Source organism: Musa acuminata, chromosome BXJ3-9 (genome assembly GCF_036884655.1).
Source record: "Musa acuminata AAA Group cultivar baxijiao chromosome BXJ3-9, Cavendish_Baxijiao_AAA, whole genome shotgun sequence".
In the NCBI taxonomy this organism is placed as follows: domain Eukaryota; kingdom Viridiplantae; phylum Streptophyta; class Magnoliopsida; order Zingiberales; family Musaceae; genus Musa; species Musa acuminata.
Window position 1 is genome coordinate 47,578,017 of NC_088357.1, and position 24,719 is coordinate 47,602,735.

General features: G+C 35.9%; 1 protein-coding gene and 1 long non-coding RNA gene across 7 annotated transcripts; both read right to left on the minus strand.

The window, feature by feature from the left end:
• Window positions 1-906: 906 nt before the first annotated feature.
• Window positions 907-15,819, minus strand: LOC135648895 (diacylglycerol O-acyltransferase 1-like). 4 transcript variants are annotated; one of them, XM_065166902.1, is made up of 16 exons: window positions 15,481-15,818; window positions 14,985-15,065; window positions 14,770-14,843; window positions 14,628-14,703; window positions 14,043-14,110; window positions 10,152-10,275; window positions 8,135-8,233; window positions 6,759-6,860; window positions 6,542-6,678; window positions 6,282-6,363; window positions 6,127-6,147; window positions 3,658-3,720; window positions 3,062-3,109; window positions 2,153-2,215; window positions 1,180-1,233; window positions 907-1,067 (listed from the first exon to the last, which is right to left on the minus strand). In XM_065166902.1, exons 1-16 carry the CDS (start codon window positions 15,712-15,714, stop codon window positions 966-968), a joined length of 1,428 nt encoding a protein of 475 aa, XP_065022974.1. In that variant the 5' UTR covers window positions 15,715-15,818; the 3' UTR covers window positions 907-965. The 4 variants fall into 4 exon arrangements, with proteins under 4 accessions (XP_065022974.1, XP_065022975.1, XP_065022976.1 ...); XM_065166903.1 differs by lacking the exon at window positions 6,127-6,147 and having other exon boundaries at window positions 15,481-15,819; XM_065166904.1 differs by lacking the exon at window positions 3,658-3,720.
• A 1,499-nt stretch (window positions 15,820-17,318) lies between these two features.
• Window positions 17,319-24,355, minus strand: LOC135648376 (uncharacterized). Of its 3 annotated transcripts, XR_010500944.1 has the most exons (10): window positions 24,070-24,355; window positions 23,817-23,973; window positions 20,599-20,738; window positions 20,432-20,495; window positions 19,019-19,080; window positions 18,689-18,775; window positions 18,243-18,479; window positions 17,906-18,156; window positions 17,539-17,814; window positions 17,324-17,462 (listed from the first exon to the last, which is right to left on the minus strand). It is a non-coding gene; the product is annotated as an uncharacterized LOC135648376 (long non-coding RNA). The 3 variants fall into 3 exon arrangements; XR_010500945.1 differs by having other exon boundaries at window positions 17,319-17,462; window positions 17,906-18,479; window positions 20,599-23,735; XR_010500943.1 differs by having other exon boundaries at window positions 17,906-18,479.
• Window positions 24,356-24,719: the final 364 nt, after the last annotated feature.

The window sequence follows — 24,719 nt, forward strand, 5'->3', positions numbered from 1 at the left end:
AAAAAAAGAGGAGGCTTGACCTTTTTTTACCACCAACGTCTACACTCTCAAACTTCGGATTACTAACTTTGACGTTGATGGTATAATGAGTACCGTCGATCGGTGAATCGGCACAGTTGGTCCATTACCGAAGGTGCAAGCTCACCCAGGTGTCTCTTCCTTACTAACGTAGGAAACTTGGTGAGGTGAGACTGCGTAAGCGGTCTGGTCGAAAGCCATTCTATTGGCGAGGACTTAGTTCTAGATAAGTAGATAGGCGGTCTGAGATCTTCCTGGTTGCAATGTTCCTCCCTAAGGTTGGGTTGTCCGAGTGTCCTCAGGTGAAGGGTTGTCTTGTGGCTACGTCTTGATAATAGGGTCGCCTCCTGACCGTCGACGATCTTGTATGATAGGCTAGCGTCGAGAGTTGCCCGCTATGTCCCCTCCGATGCTTAAGTCAACAAATGGGAAAAGACAGTAGTATAAGCTATATGATTGAGTTAGTGTGCGGAGAGTCCCCCCCTTCAACATGAACTGATGGGTACTTTTTTATACTTGATCCCTGGGCTTCTTATTGGCGGGCCTTGGATAAGATTATGTGAACCGTCTAAGCATTCTTTGATCTTGATAAGATACGACGATTATTGCCAATCATCGATGCGGGACACATTGGGATGTAATGCAACGTCATATTGGGGCTGATGACCTGGAGCCTTGTTTAGGTATTACCCTTTATGATAAATGAGCTGACATGAGACAAAATCGTCCATATTAGACATCAAAGGGATCGAATCGAAAAATCCTCTACCGATATTAGCCTTCATGTAGGTGATACCTTGTGCATTGAGGTTTAAACTACGTTGGACTAACCAAGACGTCAACGACTTTTCCCCTAATAAGAAGTAACCTATAATTACCTTAAGGTCAGGTGCATAAGGATGCTATGCATTGCATTCAATGGTTATCAATTTAGCAACTATAAGTGATTACAATTTCACTTTCCTGTTCATCACATCATGGTAATACAAGAGGATACACATTGGTTGTCCCAGAATGCAGAAGAATAGCCAAAAAATCATGTTTCCGACCTGGCCGATTAACATCAAAACAAAATTGTAGATTAGGTTTCTTAAAGTTCAACATTACAAAAATAAGATACAGAAAACCGATTTATCGACGAGTATTATGAACTCAACATACCTTGGTGTTTTTGAATTTATTCTGGAGATATTTTGTCAACACGATCAAGGGAATCTGGCAAGCAATGACAGAAGAAAAAAAAAGATCATTATGAATAAGAAGCCATGGTGTGGATCTCTGGCCATCTTTTACAATATCTCTTATGATACCAACAATAGTCACGCATTTGTTTTCTTTTCGTTTCAAATTATTTTCTTAGGTCTTTTCCTTTTGCATCTTAATTGATTCAATTTATCTAACCATGGGATCAATAGACAACTCACTATTTACTAACCCAAATGAATTTACAGTCCCTACCTAAATTTGGAAGTGTATGGTTCAAATAGCTGGAGCATGAATCTTTTCTAAGGTCCATTATCTTGAATTAATCCAGGATTTTATATACCGTGTTATGCCCTCAAAGGATTTTATAATACCAAAGGGAATAAAAGGTCTATAGTTATCTATCATGTGTTTTCTCTATCAAAGTTGGAACTAGTAGAGCGAAAGCATGAAATTTAATATGAATGGGAATAAAAGGTCTATAGTTATCTATCATGTGTTTTCTCTATCAAAGTTGGAACTAGTAAGCGAAAGCAAGAAATTTAATCATTTTAACAATTGGCATGAAACTATAGATGCTAAATAATATAGTCAAGTTGAGGAAGACAATGACAAGGTTATGAACTGAAAGGTGAAACTAAACAACGGTTGGCGGGTTTTGGTAGAGATTCCTAATCACATGGTGCTTGATAAAGCCTACATGAAAAGAATAACTTAAGAGTCTGTTTGCAGCCACACGTCGTGATAACATGTGAGTACCGAGTCAATGAAATCAAAATTCGGTATTGTATCTCCAAGAAGTTATGCAAGTTTGAACTTGTTTTTCAATGCTGGTCAAGTTCTTGTGCATGTCAGCTAATTATAGCATCTTCTAAGAAAAGGATAGTTCAAATTCAACATGCTGTCAAAAAGTTGACTTGATGGATGTTACCTGAAACATGATTCCTATGAATGCCCAGAACTTGAATATTTGGCAGGGAACAGCAACACATATCTGTATACGATTTAAATTTTGTCATAGAATTTAAAATAGCAACTAAACTGAAAAATGAAAAAAAAAAGACAAGAAGACGAGCAATAAACATACAGCATGAGTGCTACAACTTAATTCCAACAGCTATTTTTGCCATATATTTTGATTTTTTGAGACCAACATTATATAAGGCCTAAAAGTGCAAGTAATAAAATAAACAAAAGGTTGCAAAATAAAGAAAACAGAGGAAGCAAAGAGTAGGAATTATGCATCTTCAGAACAATACTAGTGCTACAAATTATATGAAAAAAAAGCAAACTAACGTAATCTAAAGATACCAATCTGTTCCATCCAAGATGTGAGAAGGAAAGGAAAAAAACAGATCATATCCCTGTTTATTCAAGAATTGATCAATAGTTTAAGTTGCTGGCTCAGGCATTTGCTAACTTTGCCACCACCACAAATACATTCTACTGACTCACCACGGGTTAAAACTCCAGCTCACCAACCACATCAGTTCATCGATCATCATTTGCCATTAAGCGGGTTGGATTCCTCACCATCCATAAATGATCGAAAATGTGTGTTGGCAAAGTGAACTCATATATAGTGACAAAACCTAACATCGTTATTCAAATAGTTCAACCATATACTCAGTAGTCACAAATTATACATTAGCCTGTGCCTATGTGTCATAGCTTCCTATGTGTTGGTTAGCTCAATTAATTCCACCAAAGTAGCATAACCAACACATTTTCCATTTCACAAAGCTAAAAAGCTCCTTTGGTAGAATAACAGAGCTACTAAACATATGAGATACTAATCCAAAGCTTCTAAGAGGCAAAATCATGTAAGATAACAATTTACCTCGTGGAATATGGCAGATAAAAAGAAGGCTATCATAAGAGCAACACCCTGCAAGGAGACATTTGAATAAAAGATAAGATCCAGCACTCTGGCAAGAACAGTGTGAAAACAATAACAAAGCTTATCCAGTCATATAATGCAAATGCCTCAAAGCAAAGGACCTAAAAGCGATTCCAGCTCAAATAAAGTATTTAAGGCATTTATCCTTTTTTTCACAAAGGATTACAATTGCAAAGAAGTCTGTTCAGTAAAATGTAAGCAATGCAATCCTCATTAAATGAAAAGGTCTATAAATATAATCTACTAAATCAAATTATTCTTTGACCTCCCCAGATATGGATTAGTATTCAACATATAATTTTGAGGAATGGCTCAGAAGGATTTTGAGAGATGTTTTTTTAAGTCTTCTGTCTTTCAAATGGTGTATTGTCAATTCAATTGACTTTTCACCTCTAACATACACATGATCAAACTCTTACATAGTGTTGAGTTGAGACATGTATGGATCAAAGTTTCTTGGTAGAGAAAACACCTTAAGAAGATGTTCATCTAGGAATAACTATATCAAAGGCCAATGAATATAACAGAAACCTTACCTTTGGTAAGCCATTCTGCAAGCAGGGAAAATATATATGACGAATCATCCATTTGTGGACAGGCTGGGAATGATCAATTTTCATCAATGACCAGAAAAATGATAGACTTCATAAATCATTGTCATCAGTCAAAGATGTAAAATTCCAGAGGGAAATAAATAAGTAATGATAGTAAAAGATATAATACATTTGATTTTTGTCAAATATTAAAATTATGAGAATTAACAACCACAAATTCAAATGTACCAATGAGTTATCAGCCATAATTTTGTGGAAAATCATTTCTTTCATAAGCATTGCCCCAACCCCAATGAACCAGTATATACAAAGTATCTAATCATACAATTTGATTAATGGTTAAAACATACGAGAGTTAAAAAAAGTTGAATCTTAAACTAGTTAACCTAAATCAACAATAATCTTGAAGGACATGATGGATAAAAAATGAAGCATAATTTAATAAACTATAACCCAAGTGGACGAAGAAAAAGATGGGCATTTTATGGAATTCTGTCATATGACATTATCAAAAGATGGACATAAATCATTGTATATACACATTATGGAATTCTGTCATATGACATTATCAAAATATGCATTTTGAAGCTTAATGCAACTAATAATTGATGAGTTACTTGTTAGCGAGAGGTTTGGAAGGAAAAAACCATCTCGTTGCCAAAGCCAATTTTCAAATTGTGACTTTTTGAAGTTAAACAAAAGGGACATATATGTTACACTGACCAAATAATAATCAAACAGATCTAAATATTATTGATATTGATGGATTTTCACATAGGATATCTTTGGTTTTGTTTCTTAGCTAAAAATCAGATTTTACAGTGGATTGTCAAATGAGGGGATTTAATCTCAGCTAAGTTCTGAAATAGTTAAATTTTGCACAATCCTCTAGCATACTTGTGATGAAATATTTGCATGCAGTTCTTCATTCTTCTACCAAAACTTTTTCAGTATATCTATAACATAAATGGAGAACTTCGACTGTACAGTTGAAACAAGTTGGCTGACAGTCTTTGGCAGTTAAAGTTGGCCATTAAAGTCCAACACTGTCATTTTAATATTAGCTAATCATATGGTCTAATTGTTTTGTCTATGGATAGAACTGTCTGAAGCATTAGGATTGTCTTAAACTCATCTAGCCATCTTCGAGTAGGTCCTTCAGAAGCACTACTGACATAGTAAGTTCTCATGCACAAGTAGGCTTGAAGCATCCAGAACCTAATTCACATTATTACTACTAACTAATGTAGAAAAGAATCTTATTACTTAATTGACATTGTTTAAGAAGCCAAATAACAGTATTCAAGTCGTTGGTGGGGTACCATATTTCTTTGACACAGTGATTTAAAAAGCGCTAGGCGCCAAGGTCCAAAAACGCCCGAGGCGCTAGGCGCTCGCCCAAGCGCTCGCCCGAGTGAAGTGAGGCGCTAAAATATAAAAATATATAATATAATTAATAAATATAATTATTTAAAAATTTAAATAAAAATATGCTATTAAATTAAGAAAATATAAGATACAAAATCACAATATCACATTAACAAAAAGTTTCAAAATTCAAAACAATAAAATTTTACATCAAAATAAAAATTAACAACATTAAAATCAAAATAATATATTATTAATCTATTAACAGTATTAAAAATTAATCATTTCAAAATTCAAATAAACTTAATATTAAGAGTATACTGTATACTGAGCCTGACGGAGAAACGGGGAAGCAGCGGCGAGCGACGGCAGCGGGAAAGGGAAAGGGAAAGGGAGCGGGAGGTGCGAGCAGCGGGAGGGCTCGCGGGAGGCGCGAGCAGCGGCAGCGGGAGCAGGAGCGACGAGCAGCGAGATCGGGAGCGGCAGTGGCAGCGGCAGCGGGTTAGGGTTGGGTAAGGGTTATATCGGTTTAGTTGGTTCGATTGAACCAACTAACAACCGAATCAGGACCGAACCAGACCTAAAATCTTGGTTCGGTCACTTGGTTTACCCAGGCGCTCGCCCGAAGCGCCCAGCGCCTGGGCTCGGGCGAGCGCCCAGGCGGCGCTTGTTTGAAGCGCGCCGCCTGGGACATTAGCGAGGCGTTCGGGCCTCGCCTCGCCTCGCCCGAGCGCCTAAGCGAGCGGCCGAGCGCCTCTTTCAATCACTGCTTTGACATAAAAGCAGGATGAAGAAATGAAGACTTAAATGCATCTTTTAAAGCATGCGAATTGGCATGATTACAAAACGACATCTACCATTTTTCTTCAGTTTACAGAGAAGGAAAAATTATACTAAAAGAAGAGAGTAATAGTCTCATAGCGAAACCAAAGAATATTGGTAATATAGAAAAAAAAACTGCAGCTTCAAAAAAAGAAGCAACTAAATTGATTTTATTGTGAACAAAGCATTTATTTTCAATTTAGCTATCATGTAAGAAGGCACATGGAAAAAAAAAGTTGAGTCAAGGTTAAAGAGATATACCATGTTCCACATTCTCCAATACTAATGTAGTCCAGTAGTGCACAGACAAAAAATAAGATAGAGCGGAGAAAGTAAGTCCTCGCTTGTATATAGTACAAGCTATAAAATCATCATGAAAGGAAACAAATTGACAGTAAGTCCACATGTCTAACTACCTCATCAATTGTTTTCGCATTCCACCAATCTTTGTAGAACTCACGATCACCAAAACGAAGGAGCTCAGCAAGAATATTTAACCTATATTCACACAGAAGACACTCCATTTAATCCAAAAGAAATGAATCTATGCTTTTATTCCATGCTCAGAAGCTCAGACTCAGGAGAACTCTTCAAAATTTTTTAGTGTGTGAAAGAAATGAAATAATAAAAGGCAGCATGTACTGGTTCTCTTAAATGGATATGCACCTTGACTTACCATAAATGAAAAAAGCAATAGAACATGCAAAGCCAAACATACAAAGTTGGAATTGACAGCTTTAGAACTCTCTCTATAGCATACAGAAGGTTCCCTCTCAAAGGATGTTGAGAATTCTTGATGATAGGATTGATATACTGCAAAAAAGAATTTCCAGCAAATTATTTTTTAACAATTACCTCACTGTAGGACATAAAACAAGGAAACAACTGCTTACTTGCTCGATTATGAAGCCCATCAAACCTGTAAATATCACCAACTTAACAATTTGATGGATCACCCAACCCTTTCTAATGGATGTTGTACGAGGATAGTTTAGCTACATATAACATGGGTAATATGTCAGAGTGAGCTCTTAGGTGATCAACCTTGATGGTTAAACTAGAAAAAGTTAGAATAAATTATAAAAAAGTCCAATTAGAAAAACCATATAGTCAATTGCATAGCATTGTTATTCATGACTTTTACAAAATTAACATTGATCTCTAACCATGACATGGCATACATTTTGATGGTAATAGAGGCCGGCCATAATAAGGTATGATATGTATCATACAAAACTTGTGCATTTACAAGTTTTCCAGTTGTACATTTGTTATGTATGGATTATAATGTCTCCAACACATGTTGAATCATTACTGAGACGAGTATACAAGCAAAAGAGTAGGCCTTCGAAGATAAAAAAAATTAAAATCGGCAAGACCAGCCAATAACAACATGTAACATCACTTGGTATGGTAAGGTAATCGTATCATACTAGTATAAACAAGGACCAGCATCATTACCAGACCTAGATTTGATATGTTGATTTCACATAAGACCAAACTAAACCGAAGGGGTTCTAATTAGTTTCTGACAAATAATCAGTAAGCAAACTTTTATGTCCTTTAGTGGGGCGAAAAGCAGTTGTTATTGGTCCAATAGTGTGTTATAAGCATCTATTTAAGATTTTATTGTAGGAATATACATCAAATTTCTGCATACTGATATTTCTAGTAACCAGTATTAAGCTCAATTCAAGCAGGTTAGAGCTCGGGTAAAATTTTCCATTGCTTCATTTTTTCCGTAGTTTTCAACTTATATATCCATCATTTTGTGTTGCTATGAATAATATGCTGTTTCCAGAATGATAATACACACACACACACATGATATGTGATGTTAATGCATTGCATATCATATGTAACTTACCAATCATTTCACACATGAAAAACCCTGTATATGTGTCTCTAAAATTCATGATTCAAAAATTGTTTTATAATTTCTACGTGTCATCTATACTTCTTATTTTCAGATAAATAAAAAAATATTCTTCTCTCTTGTTATTTATATCTATGTTCTTCTCAGAAGAATAGGGATCTTTAGAGAACTAGATTTGCTGACTGCTGCAAATTTTTAGTGTTTGATGATTTGGGACCCTTCTCATGTTTTTAGTAAAGGACCAAGATGAATGATGAAATTGATACACATAGAGCAGATATTTGCCAATCAGAAGCAGGCGAATAACTAAATAAATTACCTTAGCATGAACAGAGAATACCCATGAATGAATATCGTGTAAATCTTGGGAGCAAAAATGAATGTTAGCAGTACCTGATAACAAAGTGTGGGAGCCACCATAAAGTATACTAAACTTTTGAAGCTGACCCATTTTAAATCATCGAGTTCTGGAAAATGGGAATGTATATCATCCTGATGATGCGTCAAACAGATTAGAAATTATTATAGTGTAAAATAATGTTGAATACCACATTGATTAATAGAAACTTCACTTTGGTTTGAAGAAACAGAAAAATCTAACCAAATGTAACAACAAGAAGTGAGATCCGCATCTTCATTAGTCACATATGGTATGGACCAATTTTTTTCGTTCGATCAAGTACCAGTGTCGAAACATATACCTTAATATTAATACAATATATTTTAATTTTGTTTTTGTGATTTTATTCTATGATAGCGAGCAGTGCAGGTTGGTATATCGGGAATATATGTAGCAATCAGTCCAATAGATTACAAAAACTGATATCTGACAGAGACTTAAATCCATGATCATGGTTCGCCTTTTGGGTCTGCTCCTTTGGAATGATAGTAATTCTTTTTACACTTTGGGAGTTGTATAACCTTCACCAATCAATCCAACAATAGACACTGACAGGGATCAACTTATCAACTTCATTATATAGATCAATATATGCATACACCTATGTACTATAAAGCAGGGAATATGATTTTGCTCGGAGCCTCAGACACCTATGTACCGGCTGGTATTTATCTGTCCTATCATAAAGCAATATAAGGACCACCCTTTCAGGCAGTTCAGGTGTGGTACAAGTCTTACAGCCCTGCTGCACCCTTCTCTCTCCTTCACGGTCCTCATCTTCCTCCTATTATGCCTCATCTTCTTCTCCTTCTCTTCCCCTCTGGTACTGTGACATATACCAGCATATCATGTGCCGATACACTGGTGCATAGTGTACCCATACTGATTCAGCTAGTGATGGGTATGGGTCCAATAACCGAAATTGCAGCCCTTGTTATATATATTCATCCATGAAGAGATAGAGAAGATAGAATTGCATTCCCTCTCTTTGAACAAACAAATTAACAGGAATTTTCATGAATTATGGCATGAACATAATGAGTACTAGTGTGCTACTGAGTCACTGACAGTTGAAAAGTATCATTCTTTAAAATTCAGGTCACAATTCTCCAAACCACAGATATATAAAATTAGCACCATTTGCATTACTCTATATCAACTTGTATGTCAGCAGGTTGCTCTGACACCCTACTCTCTCAATCACCTTGTTGTATGAATAACCCTCACTAAATGCCTCCAAAGATTCTCATGATTTAGATTTATGTTAATAATATTGCATAACAACTACAATGGCTCTGTTTATAGAGTTGAACTAGAAAATATGATATATATTGCATTTGCTTGAGGCCTAAGACTTGTATGCCTACAGTACAAGATACACCTGCATGTAAAAACATTGGTGGTTGTTGCATCTATAAAAGAATGACAGATTAGGCATTTTCTTATCTATGAACCAAATTAATCACAAATTCAAGAATTTGGTACATTACAATGCTTTCATAGGAGATATAGCAACTGTGAATCATAGTCAAATGTCTTTGGTTTAGCATCTAGATGAAGACAAATAATTTTGATTCTCAAAATCTATGGCACTCATGTTTTGCATACGACTCTAACTTCTTGATGATATCACCATTTTTCCTTCAATAAAATGCATAAGCATCTCATTGTCCTCAATAACAGGTTATTGACCTTCCACATGATCTATAAAGGAGTCCTGTAATAGAGTTTCTGGCCATTATTGTCATGAATGAACCTTTTCCACAAATAAAGCATAATTAGACAAGAAGCCTTTTTCATTCCTTAGCATATAACAAACTGCTTCTTGGCCAACATGCATATCGTGCTTTAAAGTTTCAACATGTACCAAGCTGTTTCAAAAGCTGATTGTTTAAGCCATTCATTTATCTTTTTCATTAAAAGATCCATTCTTGTAACCAATCATCAGTTCCACCAACTAACCAAGAAGAAAATTACTACCTAAGCACCAAAGCTATCTATGATGAGTACCTTATGAATAGATTTGGAGAGTACTCTTCTATCATAGTTCGTATGTGCATATGATACAAGCTTGGACCAAACTATGATTGCAAAGAACATCAATGTGAAGCCAGACAAAACAGCAGAGTCAAACCTGAAATGGTTCCAATTAAGAAATCAGTAAAATACTACAAATGAAATTACTATAGTAAAATAAAGGTTTCTGGTAAATTATTGCATGGACAATTTAAAATCTGTTTTTATTCTCTTTATTGAGATTGCATCACAGCCTTCAGAAACTAATAAAGAATCATTTAAAGTGTCCAAGGTCAAACTAATTCTGATCATGGTTCTATAATTATAAGATAGTTTTGGTAAGTATCATGAAGATTTTGAAACACTAGAGACATACAAGAAATTTCAGAAGAGTAAAAATTCATTCTAGTGTACAGCATGTACAGTTCTGGGTCCACTATGAAATAAGTGTTATGTTCTGTATGTGCAATGATAAATTCCTAAACTGCTTGTTGATTTATATTTATATCATACTTATAATCATGCATTGTTTTTCACAGGTATTATTTTCCTTTATATGTTTGTGGATGGCTTATCAAATCTGTTTACATGTAGGAATAATTGCACAAGGCTTTTTTTTTTCTGACAACAAAACCTAAAAATTTAATCAACATACTACAAGAACAGGGACAAATCACTTTAATAGTCTTCTATTCATATTTTTCCCTCTTTTGGTTTATCCATTGGTATTTTGATTGGTGATGCAGGTAATCTATATTCTACATACACCCAGTCACAAATTTCTGATTGAAAACAATATGGGGATGTCTGGAGAAGATCAAGGATATTATCATCAACCAGGACAACACATTCTACAGAGAGAGGCCAAAGGAGAATGAATTTAGTGGGAAAAGAATGCTAAATGAACCTTGCCAAGGAACATATTTGCAGTATCTATCTCAATGTGATAGGCCAGCACTATCTATCTTTTAACTGAAACATTAGTCTTGTCCCAACCTTTGTATTAAAGCAGCCTGAGCTTATAATAACTGCGATTCTGCAGACCAGCCTCAGGTTAAAGCCTAATTTCTCTAAGAACTTCCTCTGTATGCTCAGCTTCAAAGAATTAAAGTTTGGCTGCACTGGCCAGTATGGACTGATATTTACCAGTCTGAAGACTGACCCGTACGTATGGAGCAATTTTCACCCAGTTCGACCTGAAACCAAGCTTATTGCCTGATAAGATCACTGTCCCAACCAGGCTTATTGGGTGGTAAGCAGATAAGCATCAGCCTATGCCAGGCAATAAACCTACTGTCTGATACTGCTATCTTTTTTAATTATGATAGTACCATCAGGAAGTTCTTGGAGAAATGTTCTAGGCTCTTATGGCCCAGGTGAAAAAAGATGCACTATCTCAGGTATTATATGTCCAATACTGCTGTCTTTCTTTCTACTTTTTTTCCTTCTTCTTCTGTACCTTTGCCTCCTTCTATTATGCTCTCTCTTCTTCCTCATCTCCACCCCATTTCCCTGTCACCTCATCTTCTCTCTGTCTCTCTCTCTGTGGTCTATGTATTATCGGCCGGTACTAATCCATAATGAGCACCAGTGCACCACCCTATACTGGTCCAATCTGCTGGCCGATATGGTACTGAGATTTTAATCCATGGTCTGCTTAACCCAAATCAGATTCATGAGCTGATAAGGAGCATTTACTCATTGCCCAATCTACACCCAACTTTCTGGGCAAAATCACAAGTCACCCTGACCTGACATGCTACAGTTTATCAATCAACATGTAGTAGTCTAAAGACTCTAAACAGTCATCTCATTTAGGATCCAATCATAGACACAAGTCAGGTAGTTAAATGGAGTCTAAGTAGCTCGCTTATAAGGTTGATATCCAAATGTAGCTGGCAATGGATCAATTTTCTTGTGCTTAGGATCAAATATTTCCATAGCATGTATCATGCCCAAACAAATTCCCTTTTGGTACCCTACCATATCTACTGTTGGTATGCTCAGTGCAATATTAAACCAATTTAAAAGATATTTTATTGAGTTGTTATGTATTTTTTATTTTTTATTTTTGAAAAATAATGTGTCATCTATGATACATATGATAATTATACATATCATCTAGGACCATGATAATGAATAATGAGCATAATCAACAAAGGGAAAAATGTGACACCATAATACATGAAACCAAAGAATCAAGTCTCAGTCCATTACTGATTTTGGTAACCCACCAGATTGGTACACAATACTGGTATAACAACCCACATCATCGTATATCATTGAAAAAAACAATAAAATAATAAAAATGAATAATATTATATGTTGGTATTGAGTTATATTTTTTATACTAATACTCAATCAAACTAGTAAACACCAGCCAGTACGATCAAGATTTGAAACTTCGGTGAAACAGATACATTACGATATATCATCTCTCTTTGAAAAATACATGTTAGCCCAATATGTAAACACATTGTATCAAGTTTCGAAAAGCCAAACAATGCCACTGAATAAACCTAAAATCATATTGGATATCAAGTGGTATAGAGAATCCAAGACAATACTGTCATTAATATTGAACTTATAACTTGGTCTATTACATTATTGACATTGTTCTCATGTCATAGTCTGGCTTAGACTCTTAGGTTTAATAAACTGAGCAGACTATCAAAAACATGGACAAAGCCAGCATTCCTAATTAAAAATGAGCTGTCTATAATTGGATGACTAAAAATATATATATACTTATAGTGGATCTGTATGGACATGTAGTAGAACGAACCATACTATCCTACATCGGTCGGTATAACATGGTCCAGTTTGACTTGGGTTATACCACCAATGTGGGTCAGTCTGCATCTTAATAGTTCATCAAATCATTATTTATAAATTGTACCAAAGCAGTATATACCATTACAATACTTCATCATCAAGTTATTCTGGCATTTAAGGAGTCAGATGAGCCTAAATTAACAACATCTATTGGCACGTCAAATGCAACTAAAAAGTTTCACCATGTCTTTAGTTGTCATTCTCAAAGCTTGTACAGTCTGCCCATCATTTAACTAAAGCACAGTATGCAACCGCTTAAAAGTTACATGGGGAAATTGCAATTGACTCTGATGTCAATTTCCATAAGAGTTGTCTTTGATTGTTACTAAAAAATAATTAAAGAAATCATAACAGATGTATGTTAATGCATCTTCAGATGAAGATGCAAAGGTACATTCTTCAGATGAAGATTACATACAATGACAAGATCACCAAAATTATAGTCTAATTATGCAATTAGAAAAGAGAAAATTTTGCACCATGTAAAAAACTAAAAATATGTACATTTGTATATCCTTTCAAAAGAAAAGATAAACAAATTTCTTTATATTATTTAACTTTTTTATCTACATACTCATCTGCAAATTACATAGGAAACAATTTTGTTCTTGAAGGCAGCAGAAGAATTATTATCCACTTTGAACTTGCATAAAATTGGAAAGGAAATACAGAAAAGCAGTTCAAAAGAGACTGTGCCTTCAGCTTGCTGATTTACATAGAACCAGCATTCTTTCAAATGTATATACAAGGAAACACCTAGGAAGTACACATAAATAGCGGAATGCACACAGTAAACAGGTATTTTGGGCCTTTAGTATATAGGGTTCAGCAGACATTTCTTGGTTTATATTTCTAAACCTTAATTTGAAAGTCAACATAGAATAAAGTCTTATAAAAGTTTTACATTGTTGTTTATGGTTATTCTTGGATCAGTCAAATCCAATCCATGTTATTATTTATCAAAGAGAATATCAATGAAAAATATTTTTAAAGATGATCTAAGCCTAACCAAACTGTATGCACAAAACTGAGGAAGAGAGAAGGATTTACCTGATGATTACATAAACTGGATACAAGATTGAAGCCATTGTAACTACCACATGAAGACAGATAACAAGCTGAAAATAATGGAATGATATAAATGAGTATTGGAAAGACTGAAAGACATCTACAGAAGAATTGAAGGGCTTTTGCAGAATAAGCTAATGACTAAAAGACGATTTACTCTCAAGTTAAGCATAAATAGAACATAAGTGCACCATAGTTTTTGAGGGACTAGCAACACAAAACCAGGCATCACCTCCATGGATATCATTTATTAATTTCTCTTGTTCTCTTTATAACTGACGCTATCTTCATCAGCTTGAATTTAACATTTAGCATCAACAATCACATAAAATTAAAGGGCTAAGCACAGCTTGAAGGCCCGAGAGGTAACACAGATATTTTTAAATTGTTCCACAATTATATAAATTCAGCATTAGCATGCATGTCGCCTTCCATACATCAAGCACATAATTTGTCAGAATATCATTCTGTATGAGCATATACCCAAAAATCCCACAGATCCAAATTATCTTGACGAACGCACAGGGTATTTACAAAAGTTAGAGATATATCAGGAACTATACTTACTGGTTCAGAAATGAACTTGTGCTGAGCCATCTTTTCGGTCGTAAAAGCACCAAGAGGAAAAACAGGTAAAGTGACACTGAAAGTTTCAGATGTTAGGATGTGTTGCTAGACATCATGCATTTTGGCTATTCAGAAACATTACCAACATATCAGAAGTGGCCAATCTCTCAATGATTTTGAACTGAACCAAAACCCAGCTCTTATCAGTAGACCATACTGGAAAAATAAAAGAAAAAGAAAAACACATGATATCAACTGAGGAATCATATCTTTGTAGATGTGTATATGCACAAAAAAATATAGCATAGAGAGGACCAATAAAACATTGCTTGTATTAGGAGAAGGAACAAGGAAAACCTTCATCAAGTTTTCAATGATGAGCCGTCCATTAACTGCAATTAGCACTACGATACAGAGGTTCAAAAGACCCGCATGGCTCTGTCAAAAAGCAGACTTCAGCTGTAGGAAACAGCGTAAGTATGAAGAGAAAAAAAAAACGCATAAGCACACGAAGGTTGTTTGATAGGAGTCATAATTGCCATCGGTAGGACCGGAATTGCACAAATTCGTCAACGCCATCAGAAAGGACAAGAAATGGTATTGATGTTTTCCACCTGAATAACGTTTTCGCTATGATGCAACGTCAACACTAAATAGGAATTCACTAAAATATAAGGTTAATGACGTGAAAGGGAAGGGGGAAAAGAATAAAATTTTCGGCTTTATTATCACCAAGTTTTCAGCAAGGGTTTCATGGATGACTCCTCTGCTTCCTTACACCAAGATTAGCGACGAATCAAAGGATCCTCGGAGAAAAAACCCAAGAAAAGATCGGGTCGATAGCACGATTCACCTGCTTAAAGACCGCGTCCGAGCTCAAGGGGCTCTCCCTCACCCTCCGATGCACCGGCGCCGAAGCCCGGCGCGAGAAGTCGGCCCAGACACTGCCTCCCGCACCCTGGTTCTCGCCCCGCCGGACGCCTCCCCGCCCGTCGTCCCCTTCGGCCGCGACGGGCGGGCGGCGGCGGAGCGGCGAGTGCGGCTCCGGCGATCGCGCCAGGGCCTCTCCGCCACGCGAGCTCGCCATGACAGAGCAAAGCGTAGCAAGACACTGGCATTCACGTCTCTCCCTTCCGACGGGTATTATTAGGTCTATAAGTACTGGTAATCAACTACCTGCTTATTGCACGTAACGCTGTCGCCGACTCTCTGTCCGTTTAGATCTGATTAAATATAAATAAATAAATAATATATATATATATATATATATAAATTGAGAGATAATAGAGACGTGCATAAAATAGTTTCTTACGGAATAAAGCTAAAAGAATCTTTCATGCATAAAATAGTTCTCTCTTATGATAGGAATAAAGCCAAGAGAATCTAGAGAATCTTTCATGCTTACGTTGGAATGAATAGAATGGGTTTACATCGAACTAGAAAGTGACATCTTAATCCATCGTAGTAACCGTGATTGACCAATTATATAAAAAAAAATATAAAAAATACTATAGATGGTAAGTAATTAATATATTGATAAGGTCATTTAGTCCAACATTGATTGAAGAGTATAAGAATCAAGAGTTAATAAATCCCTCATAAAAATCAATGGTTTATAAGTTTGTCAGATCTTCCTTATCCTTAGAAGTATTTTTAAAGTTTACATACTTTGAAAGGATAAAATCGTATGGATATTCTCATCCCTACGGGTTACACCAATAGTCTTATCGATCAAATGATTTATTATCATTATCATATACAAAGTGGGATCATAATTCAAAGTCCACTATGGTGAACAGCTGTGATCAGCTCAAGTGATTAGTTAACCAATCTTTTCTAAGCTATCATTCACTGACAAAGTAAGATATTTTGCATTCCTTTTTATCTAAGCAAGAAAACACAACTTCTATTGCTGAGGATGTGCAGTTCGGCTGAAGGGGGACTAATTGGAGAGACCATTTGATTGCATGAAAAGAACAAAGATGTGTCCGTCGATGATGGTGTTTTTTGGCTTTTCTTTTCTCCCAAAGAGGAAGATGATGAAGATGGAAGGAATGGCCGTGGCATAAAGGGACGAAGAAGAAAAGGAGGATAGATTCTTCAGGATGCCAGAATTGGTGGCATCGGTTCATCAAAACCATGGAATAAAGCTTCCACTCGCGAAGTTTCAGAAACAGTGGAGTTGTCCTTTCCTCACCTTGGAAAAGGAAGGCGCGGAAGGAGAGGAGAGGGTTCGAGTTGTTTAATGGTGGGGAGCAGTGGGAGAGGAGAGGGTTCGGTGTTTTGGGCAGGAAGCCTCACCGAGTAAAGAGCCATCCTCGGTGACCGCCGTCACATGATAGGTTAATTATATATTATTCTTAATAATTAATTATTTATAGTATTTTAATTTTTGTATTTTAAAAAATAATATTAAGATATTGATATTTATAAAAATAAAAAAAAATTATTTTTCTTCGTTTCATCGATTAAGTCGATGAAAATATATCACACGTGCTATTATTTTTACTGATATTAATTTCTATTTCAACAATCAAGAAACTAATAATTCTAAGATAGGGATGAGAAGGAGGTATGATCATAAGAGATCCTTTATCCTTTCTACCAAGTGATTCATTTTCTAATAAAATTTTTAAAAATATAGAGAAAAAAAAAAGAAATAATTGAATAGTATTTAAATACTCTTTCTAACAAAAAATAATAATTTAATTTTTTTCAACAAAATATTGCAGTGGATACGTTAGTGAAGGAGGCTCGCAGGGCTATTTTATCGCTCGTCTGCACGAAACCTGGACAAAGGAGGTTGAAGCAGCCTGTCGTCCTACCGGAGTCGGCCTGCTAGGTCAAACAGGTTTCAGGCATGCGAGGATCGACTGCAGCGCGGAAAACAAGGTGGAGGAAGAAGATTTACCGTCCAGTACGCAAAGATCCTTGACGTCCTATCATTAGAAACACTAGGGTTTTACCTATGAGCAGACAAACCGAAAAGAGAAAGATCAGAATAGAGTAAGACTGGGGAATTCCATATGCAGATCGACAAAAAGGATCATCATCCATCCAGCTTCGATGTTATTGGAACGGTCGGTCGGCCAGTTCCTGAGCCAGATCTTTGCACTGGAGAACTCGGAATCTTGCTGATAGCTTTGGCTCCGAGAATGTCGTCGCCAGTAGCAAGAAGACCACCATACTGAGCTCGGCAACCATGAAGCGACCTTAATAGTGTGGTAAAGGTGGACGAAACGTCGATATAGTAAGCAGGGAAGGGGGGAGGGGCATACCGCGTGCAAGTTTCAAGCATTGAGGTCGAACGTCTCGTTGTTGCTCAGACGAACCGCATGTTTCGTAACTCCATGCCATGGCTTCCTTCCATAGTTTTGGATGGAATGGAAGGAGTGTTCAACAAGTGATGCCTATATTTTCAGTGGTAAATGGATCTCAATATAATTTTTTAAAATATAATCAAAATTTTGAGAATATAATCAAAAGCGTCATCCTTCCCTTCTCGGCCATTGACGACCAACACCCCATACTGAAATCAACAGAATGAAATAATCGTTAATGTTGTGGTTAAAGTGGACATAATTAGACGCAGAGGAGTAGTGAGAAAGGACTGACAGCATGTGAGTTTAAAGCTCCATAACATAATGGTCCACTGTTGTTCAAACGAACCACCTGTCTCTTAACTCCAATCCATGGCTTCCTACCGTAGTTTTGGATCGAAGGAGCATTCAACAAGTGATGGCTTTGGACACGTACGATGGGTAATGGTTCCACAGGGGAAGTTGACTCTTCTACCACACTAGAGTGAGTAGCCCCATCTCTTTCTTCTGAGTGCTCATCATCGGGTCTCATCTACAATACAGCTTTTCCTTGGATCAGAATCAGATTAGCAATAGAAAAGACAACAGGAATTATTATCATTTCGAGCATATTTTATGAAGATTTAATTGTTTATTTTTAGGGCCAAGTTATGTTCTATGAAAAAAACGATATTATCTTCCTAACAAAAGTTTCAATACATTTCTGAAAATTATAATTAAAAAAAAGCCAAGAAATCAAACCTTAATGATATGATCTTTGAGTAGTGGACGATCCAAAGGTGGCTTCATGTAAATATCAACACAATCTATTATGTCACCATCTTCACTCTGCAGATTTGGACCAACATACAAATTAGTAATGTTAATTAATAGGTATATTTCTTATACAGTCTAAGCCTACATTTACAAAATATATTTTAGATCTTTGGAGCAAAGATTTTTCCTTCATTTATTCTCACAAAAACCCAAACATATACAAAGATCAACAAAAAACAAAGATGAAAACATAAACAACAGTAAAAATCTACAAAGAAGACCGATAAATTAGTACAGATGGAAGTCAAAGCCAACCTTAATGCTCTTCAATGCAGGCTTATTGAGAAGTTTTAACTTCTCAATTAACATTTCAACTTCTGCAAAACAAACAAGAAGGAAATAATAAGAGGTGGAGAATATTAAATCTCAGTGGACTCTACCTGGAAGTCCATAAGACAGATCTATAACATGACAGGTGAGATTTTGGATTGTGAAATAGATTCTTCCTTAATAAGAATGCCAATTAAACTACGGGAGAGCTGATTCTCATTTTTATAAATGATCAATTATTAAAAATAAAAAATAAATTATGAAGATGAGTTTGGAGCCAAGAATATTATAATAAATTGTCAAAATCCTTACCCGCTAAGCTAGCATGCAACTTCAACTGTTTTCAACGGTGAATAAAAAAAATTGATAAAACTTTTTTTTGGTAGATAATAGGAAATAGAGAAGCTTTTGTGATTTGAAAATAAGGCATGTATATAAAGTGTATAAGTGAGAATAAATGAAGAATTGATTAGATTTGGCATTCATATATTATGCATTGAAGATTTAGAGTTCTTGGTCACATTAGATTCTAAGTGTGATTCTTTCCATAGTCATGTCTATCATCAGATAGATGATAGATTTCAATAAATGGACCATAATAAAGAATCCATAGTCCATCAAATGACAAAGCCTTCGGTTTAAGCCAGTTCGATTCCTATGTGTCGCATCAGTGAAAGTCTAGTATAGGGTTATTAGGGGTAAGAAATATATTAGAAAAGGAACAGTGGTCAAATAGAAAGTTGATTAGTGATAAGAGATCTGTAGGAATTGCAAGATGGAAACTATGTGATTCAATCAATATGTTTTTAGGTTTTTATAGCTGATTGAACTGCCTCAGATTTCAGATGTCAGAGTTTGGGTTCATATGGATTAGAGAATAATGAAGTAAACAACAACTATGTTGTTTTCAAGTTGTAAATGCATGACAATCTGAGTGAATATATATATGTGAATGTATCAGGATTTATGACAGAGGACCAGGAAGCATACATAAATTGGAAATGCAAAAGAACACTTTCACTCAGAGAAGGAAGCAGATGACTGTCTGTAATTGGAAAATGAAAAGAAGATAAAAGATACAGTAGACAAGTTTCTTAGATGAAACTGATCAAAGGCCTTCTCATACTATTATTCTACTTTCCACTAAGAACTGGGAATTGTCCAGGATCCTTATCAAGGAACTGAAATAGATCTTACCACAAGGTACTGGGAATTTTCCAGGATCCTCGATAGAAGGAACTGAAACAGATCTAAGCACCCTGCGACCCAAATCACCACGGAATGATCCATGGTCACCTAGGCCTCCATAATGCTTATAGCATATAGTGTGGGAATAGAATATCATCATAATAGATCAGGATACTGTTTGATTCATATATTGTCAGGAAAACAAAATACCTTCTTGACCAGTCCCTGAGCATCACCAGTATCTTTCTTGTCTTCCCATAACCTCTTCAGAACCCTGTTAAGACCATCATCAAATATAAAGCAAATAACTAAGAATCTACATATACGGAGTATAAAGTGGCAATGTAACCAAGCTAAAAAATTTAATTAAAACATACATTATTTACTTTCCTGATAGACAGCTGTTGCATTGACTCGAAATCCTAGTCAAATTTGACTTTCCTCTCTTCAGAATTCATGGCAAGTAGCACTTTTAGTTTTCCGTCCTTTAATTTCTTGTGCTCTTCCGGAGTCATTTCTTACACCAACCAGTGTAACAAGTCAATCAGATGCATCCATGTCATCAAACAACAAAAAGGCAGGCCTTTTTTCCAAACAGAAAAAGAAACCCAAAATGTAAAAGAATCTGAAGAGGAATTTCAACAGGCAAAAAAGATACATTATGTTTTTTGTGATTCCTTTTTGTTTAATCATACTTCCTCTCAGTGGTGGATTTTCACTTATATTCCTTTTTACATATAGATATCTAAATTGATAAAGGAATAATATCACTCTAGTGAAGCAGCATATATAAGTAGATTCTGCTCTATATCCGAACTGAAAGCTTGGATTAAAACTGAGTCATTTATGATATGGAAATACCAGTAAGGTCCTTCCATAGTAGAGCAAATGATCAACTGAAAGCCACTTACCTCAATGTCTGGCAAACCTTCAATTGCAACTATAGACCACATGCGGAAAAAAATAACCATAATCTTGAGCATGAAAGTGATCAATTAGAATCTTAAATGGCTCCATGAGTCTGGTTTCTGTTTAGACTCAGTGGTTCTTTCATTCAGATTAACCTTCTCCATAGACAATGGTTAGAGGTTGAGGTTCCATGAAGTTTAATTTGCTAACAGATCAGTAGCATACATAGTCAACTAAAAGAGACAAATTTGGGAAATTCTTCTGATGTGTTTATTCAATTGCCCAGTTATAGGAATATTAATTTTAGTGCTATTCTTTGTTTACAAGAGTCTAATTAACTGAAATGTGTACTTATTTTTCATGAAAACAACAAATTTCTATGGTACCTACTTCTCTCTCTTTCTCTCTGTGTCAAACAATTAAGCAATATTTCAACATATTTTGATTAAATTCTCTTGTTTGAGAATATCTGAGCCCACCTTACCAGCAAAAAATCTGAGTAGAAGTGTTTCATCATAAATAAAAAGGACAAATAGATAATTCATAATCAAATGCATGTCCATGTAAGTAAGAACCCACAGAAACAGTACCCTCCAGAAAAAATTGCCAGAACACCTATTGCGCAACTGTCTCTTGAGCAGATTTAAAGAGTATAAGAATACCATGGCTAGAAACTTCTAGCTACTATATAAAAAGCACATATCTATTACCTCATAACCAAATGTTTATTACATGTATGGCAGCTTTCTGAATCACACATGACCAGGAAGACATGCCAAAACCTTGATGCTGCAACAAGCATACATTTTGACCAGGTGAAATGGAGCACTTGCATATGCTATCGGTTTTACACCATGCAAGACCCTTTGGATCGGCCATGGGCATAAAAAAGAGCAAATTTAGATATCTTAATCCCCAAAAGACATCACGAATGAAGGCTTACTGTGCTTTTGGTTTGACTAACTACGTGGACTTAATTAACAGTAAGTCACTGAATCCTGTTCTCCTACAAAGAAATAGGCAAGAAGTCTGATTGTGAAATATTTCCAAGGCCCTTCATGCAAACAACATTTTGTTGCTTAAAGAAATTTTCAAAGAAAGGGCCGTAAGTAAACTTTAGTATATGCCTGCAACGGAACTGAAGTGGCACATTACGAGCTTTAAAGCAAGCCACCTAGTTCTCTCAAAGGCAAAAATGAATATAGAGATATTTATCCATTTTTATGAAATGTGATGCACTTGAAAGAGTTAAAGAAGCAATAGGTCATGCCCATCCACCCTCAGGAGCAAGAAGTTTAAGTGCTGGAGTATGGTGCTTTCAACTTGTTCCTCATAGTTCTACACCATGCAAGGCCCTTTGGATCAGCCACAGACATAAAAGGAGGAAAGCTGGATATCTTAATGTGCCAAAAGGCATCACATATGAAAACTAATTGCATTTTTGGTTTTACTAACTACGTGGAATTCGTTAGCCGCAAGTCACTGAATCCTATTCTCCGACAAAGAAATAGACAAGAAAGCTGAACGCAATAGATTTCCAAGGCCCTTATTGCAAGCAACATGTTGCTCAAAGAAATTTTCAAAGAAAGGGCTGTAAGAATACTTTAGTATATGCCTGCAACGGAACCAAAGTGGCACATTAAGAGCTTAAAAGCAAGCCACCAAGTTCTCTCAAAGGCAAAATTGAATATAGAGAAGATTTACCCATTTCGATGTAATGTAAAAAAAGGCAATAGATTATGACCATCACCTCAGGAGTAAGAAGTTTGGTGCTGGAATAAGGTGCTTTGAACTTGTTCAAGAATTGTCATTCTTAAAAACTTCTAGCAACCACACAACAATCATATAACATTGTCATTCTTAAAAGCTTACAGCTACCACACAACAACCATATATTACCTCATGACCAAATGTTTATTACATGTATGGCAGCTTTCTGAATCATACATGACCTGGAAGACATGCCAAAACCTTGATGCTGCCACAAGCATACATTTTGGCCGGGTGAAATGGAGCACTTGCATATGCTCTTGGTTTTACACCATGCAAGACCCTTTGGATCGGCCATAAGCATAAATAAGAGCACATTAGATATATTAATGCATAAAAAGGCCTCATATTTGCAGACAAATTGTACTTTTGGTTTGTCCACCCAAATTCTATTTCCCAACAAAGAAATATGAAAAAATCTGAAAGCATGAGATTTCCAAGGCCCTTCTTGCAAGCAACGTTTGTTGCTTAAAGAAATTTTCAAAGAAAGGGCCGTAAGTATACTTTAATATATGCCTGCAACGGAACCAAAGTGGTACATTAAGAGCTTTATCGCAAGCCACCTAGTTCTCTCAAAGGCAAAAATGATATAGAGAATGTTTGCCCAATTTAATGTAACATGATGCAATTGAAAGAGTTCAAAAAAAAAAAAGGCAATAAGTCTTCAGCTTGTTCTGAAGATGGTGAAATAACGTGTATCTAATTTGTTCTGCAAGATCCTTCCCATGTCTTTTAGATTGTCGAACCACCGCAATCATCATGGACAAAAAAAAAAGACTTCATTGTGACTTAACTTCAAGAATCATCCAACCAAATTGCCCATTGTCTCTTTCTTCTATAAGAAAGACCAAGTAATTACACCTTAAAGTATATATGATATACCCATAGAGTCAAAGAGGACAGAATAGGGTGGTACCTTGACCTAAGGTGGTTCCTTTCCTTCGGTCTCGTTTGCTGAGGCCCCCTTCCGATTGTTGTTATTGTTCATCTTCCTTCTCGTCATTCTTTGCATCACCGCTCTCAAAATCAATATTCAAGACCGTTCCACACGAGAAGGTGGTGCGACAATGCTTCTGATACACACAAATAAATATCACAAATCTAGCTAGGAAACTTAATAAAGATCACATTTTTCAGTTGAAGACCGTTCTGATACTAAGTAATCTAACCAGAGAGAAAAGAATCTGGTGGCCGGCGGAGTGCCTGTAGGACCGGGTATCTTCTTGGCAGCGTCCATCTGCTGTTGAGCGGCGATGAAATGAGAAGGTTCGTCGTCGTTATCGTCGTCGTTGTCGTCGTCGGCTGAGAGATCGAACGGGTCAGTAACTTGGATCATTCGATCGAGACAGAGGAATCATAGGGCAGAGATAAGAATCCTGCGGCGGCGGCGGCGGCTACCGAACCCTACTTCGCTTTCTACTCACCGGAGTCGGTATATATAGCGAAATGACTACACGCTGTATGTATCTCTACCAAATAATAGCATGTCGATTAGGGTGTTGTATTTTAAGTCATCAAAATTTCCTACCTACATCCGACGGTCCTGTCGAGATCATGCGAATCACGTTTGCGATGATCCTGACCGTTGATATATGAAATTAATAATGTGTAATAATAAATCAAATAAAAATAACAAAATAATATTTTTATTTAATAATATAAAATAAAAATAATCATGTTTGCGAATTAATATTATGTAGTAATAATAATAATAATAATAATAGTATAAGTTATCAAATAAAAATAATAAAATGATATCAAATTAATTAAATAAAACATGAATTATATAGACATAATATAATATTTCAAATCATTTCAT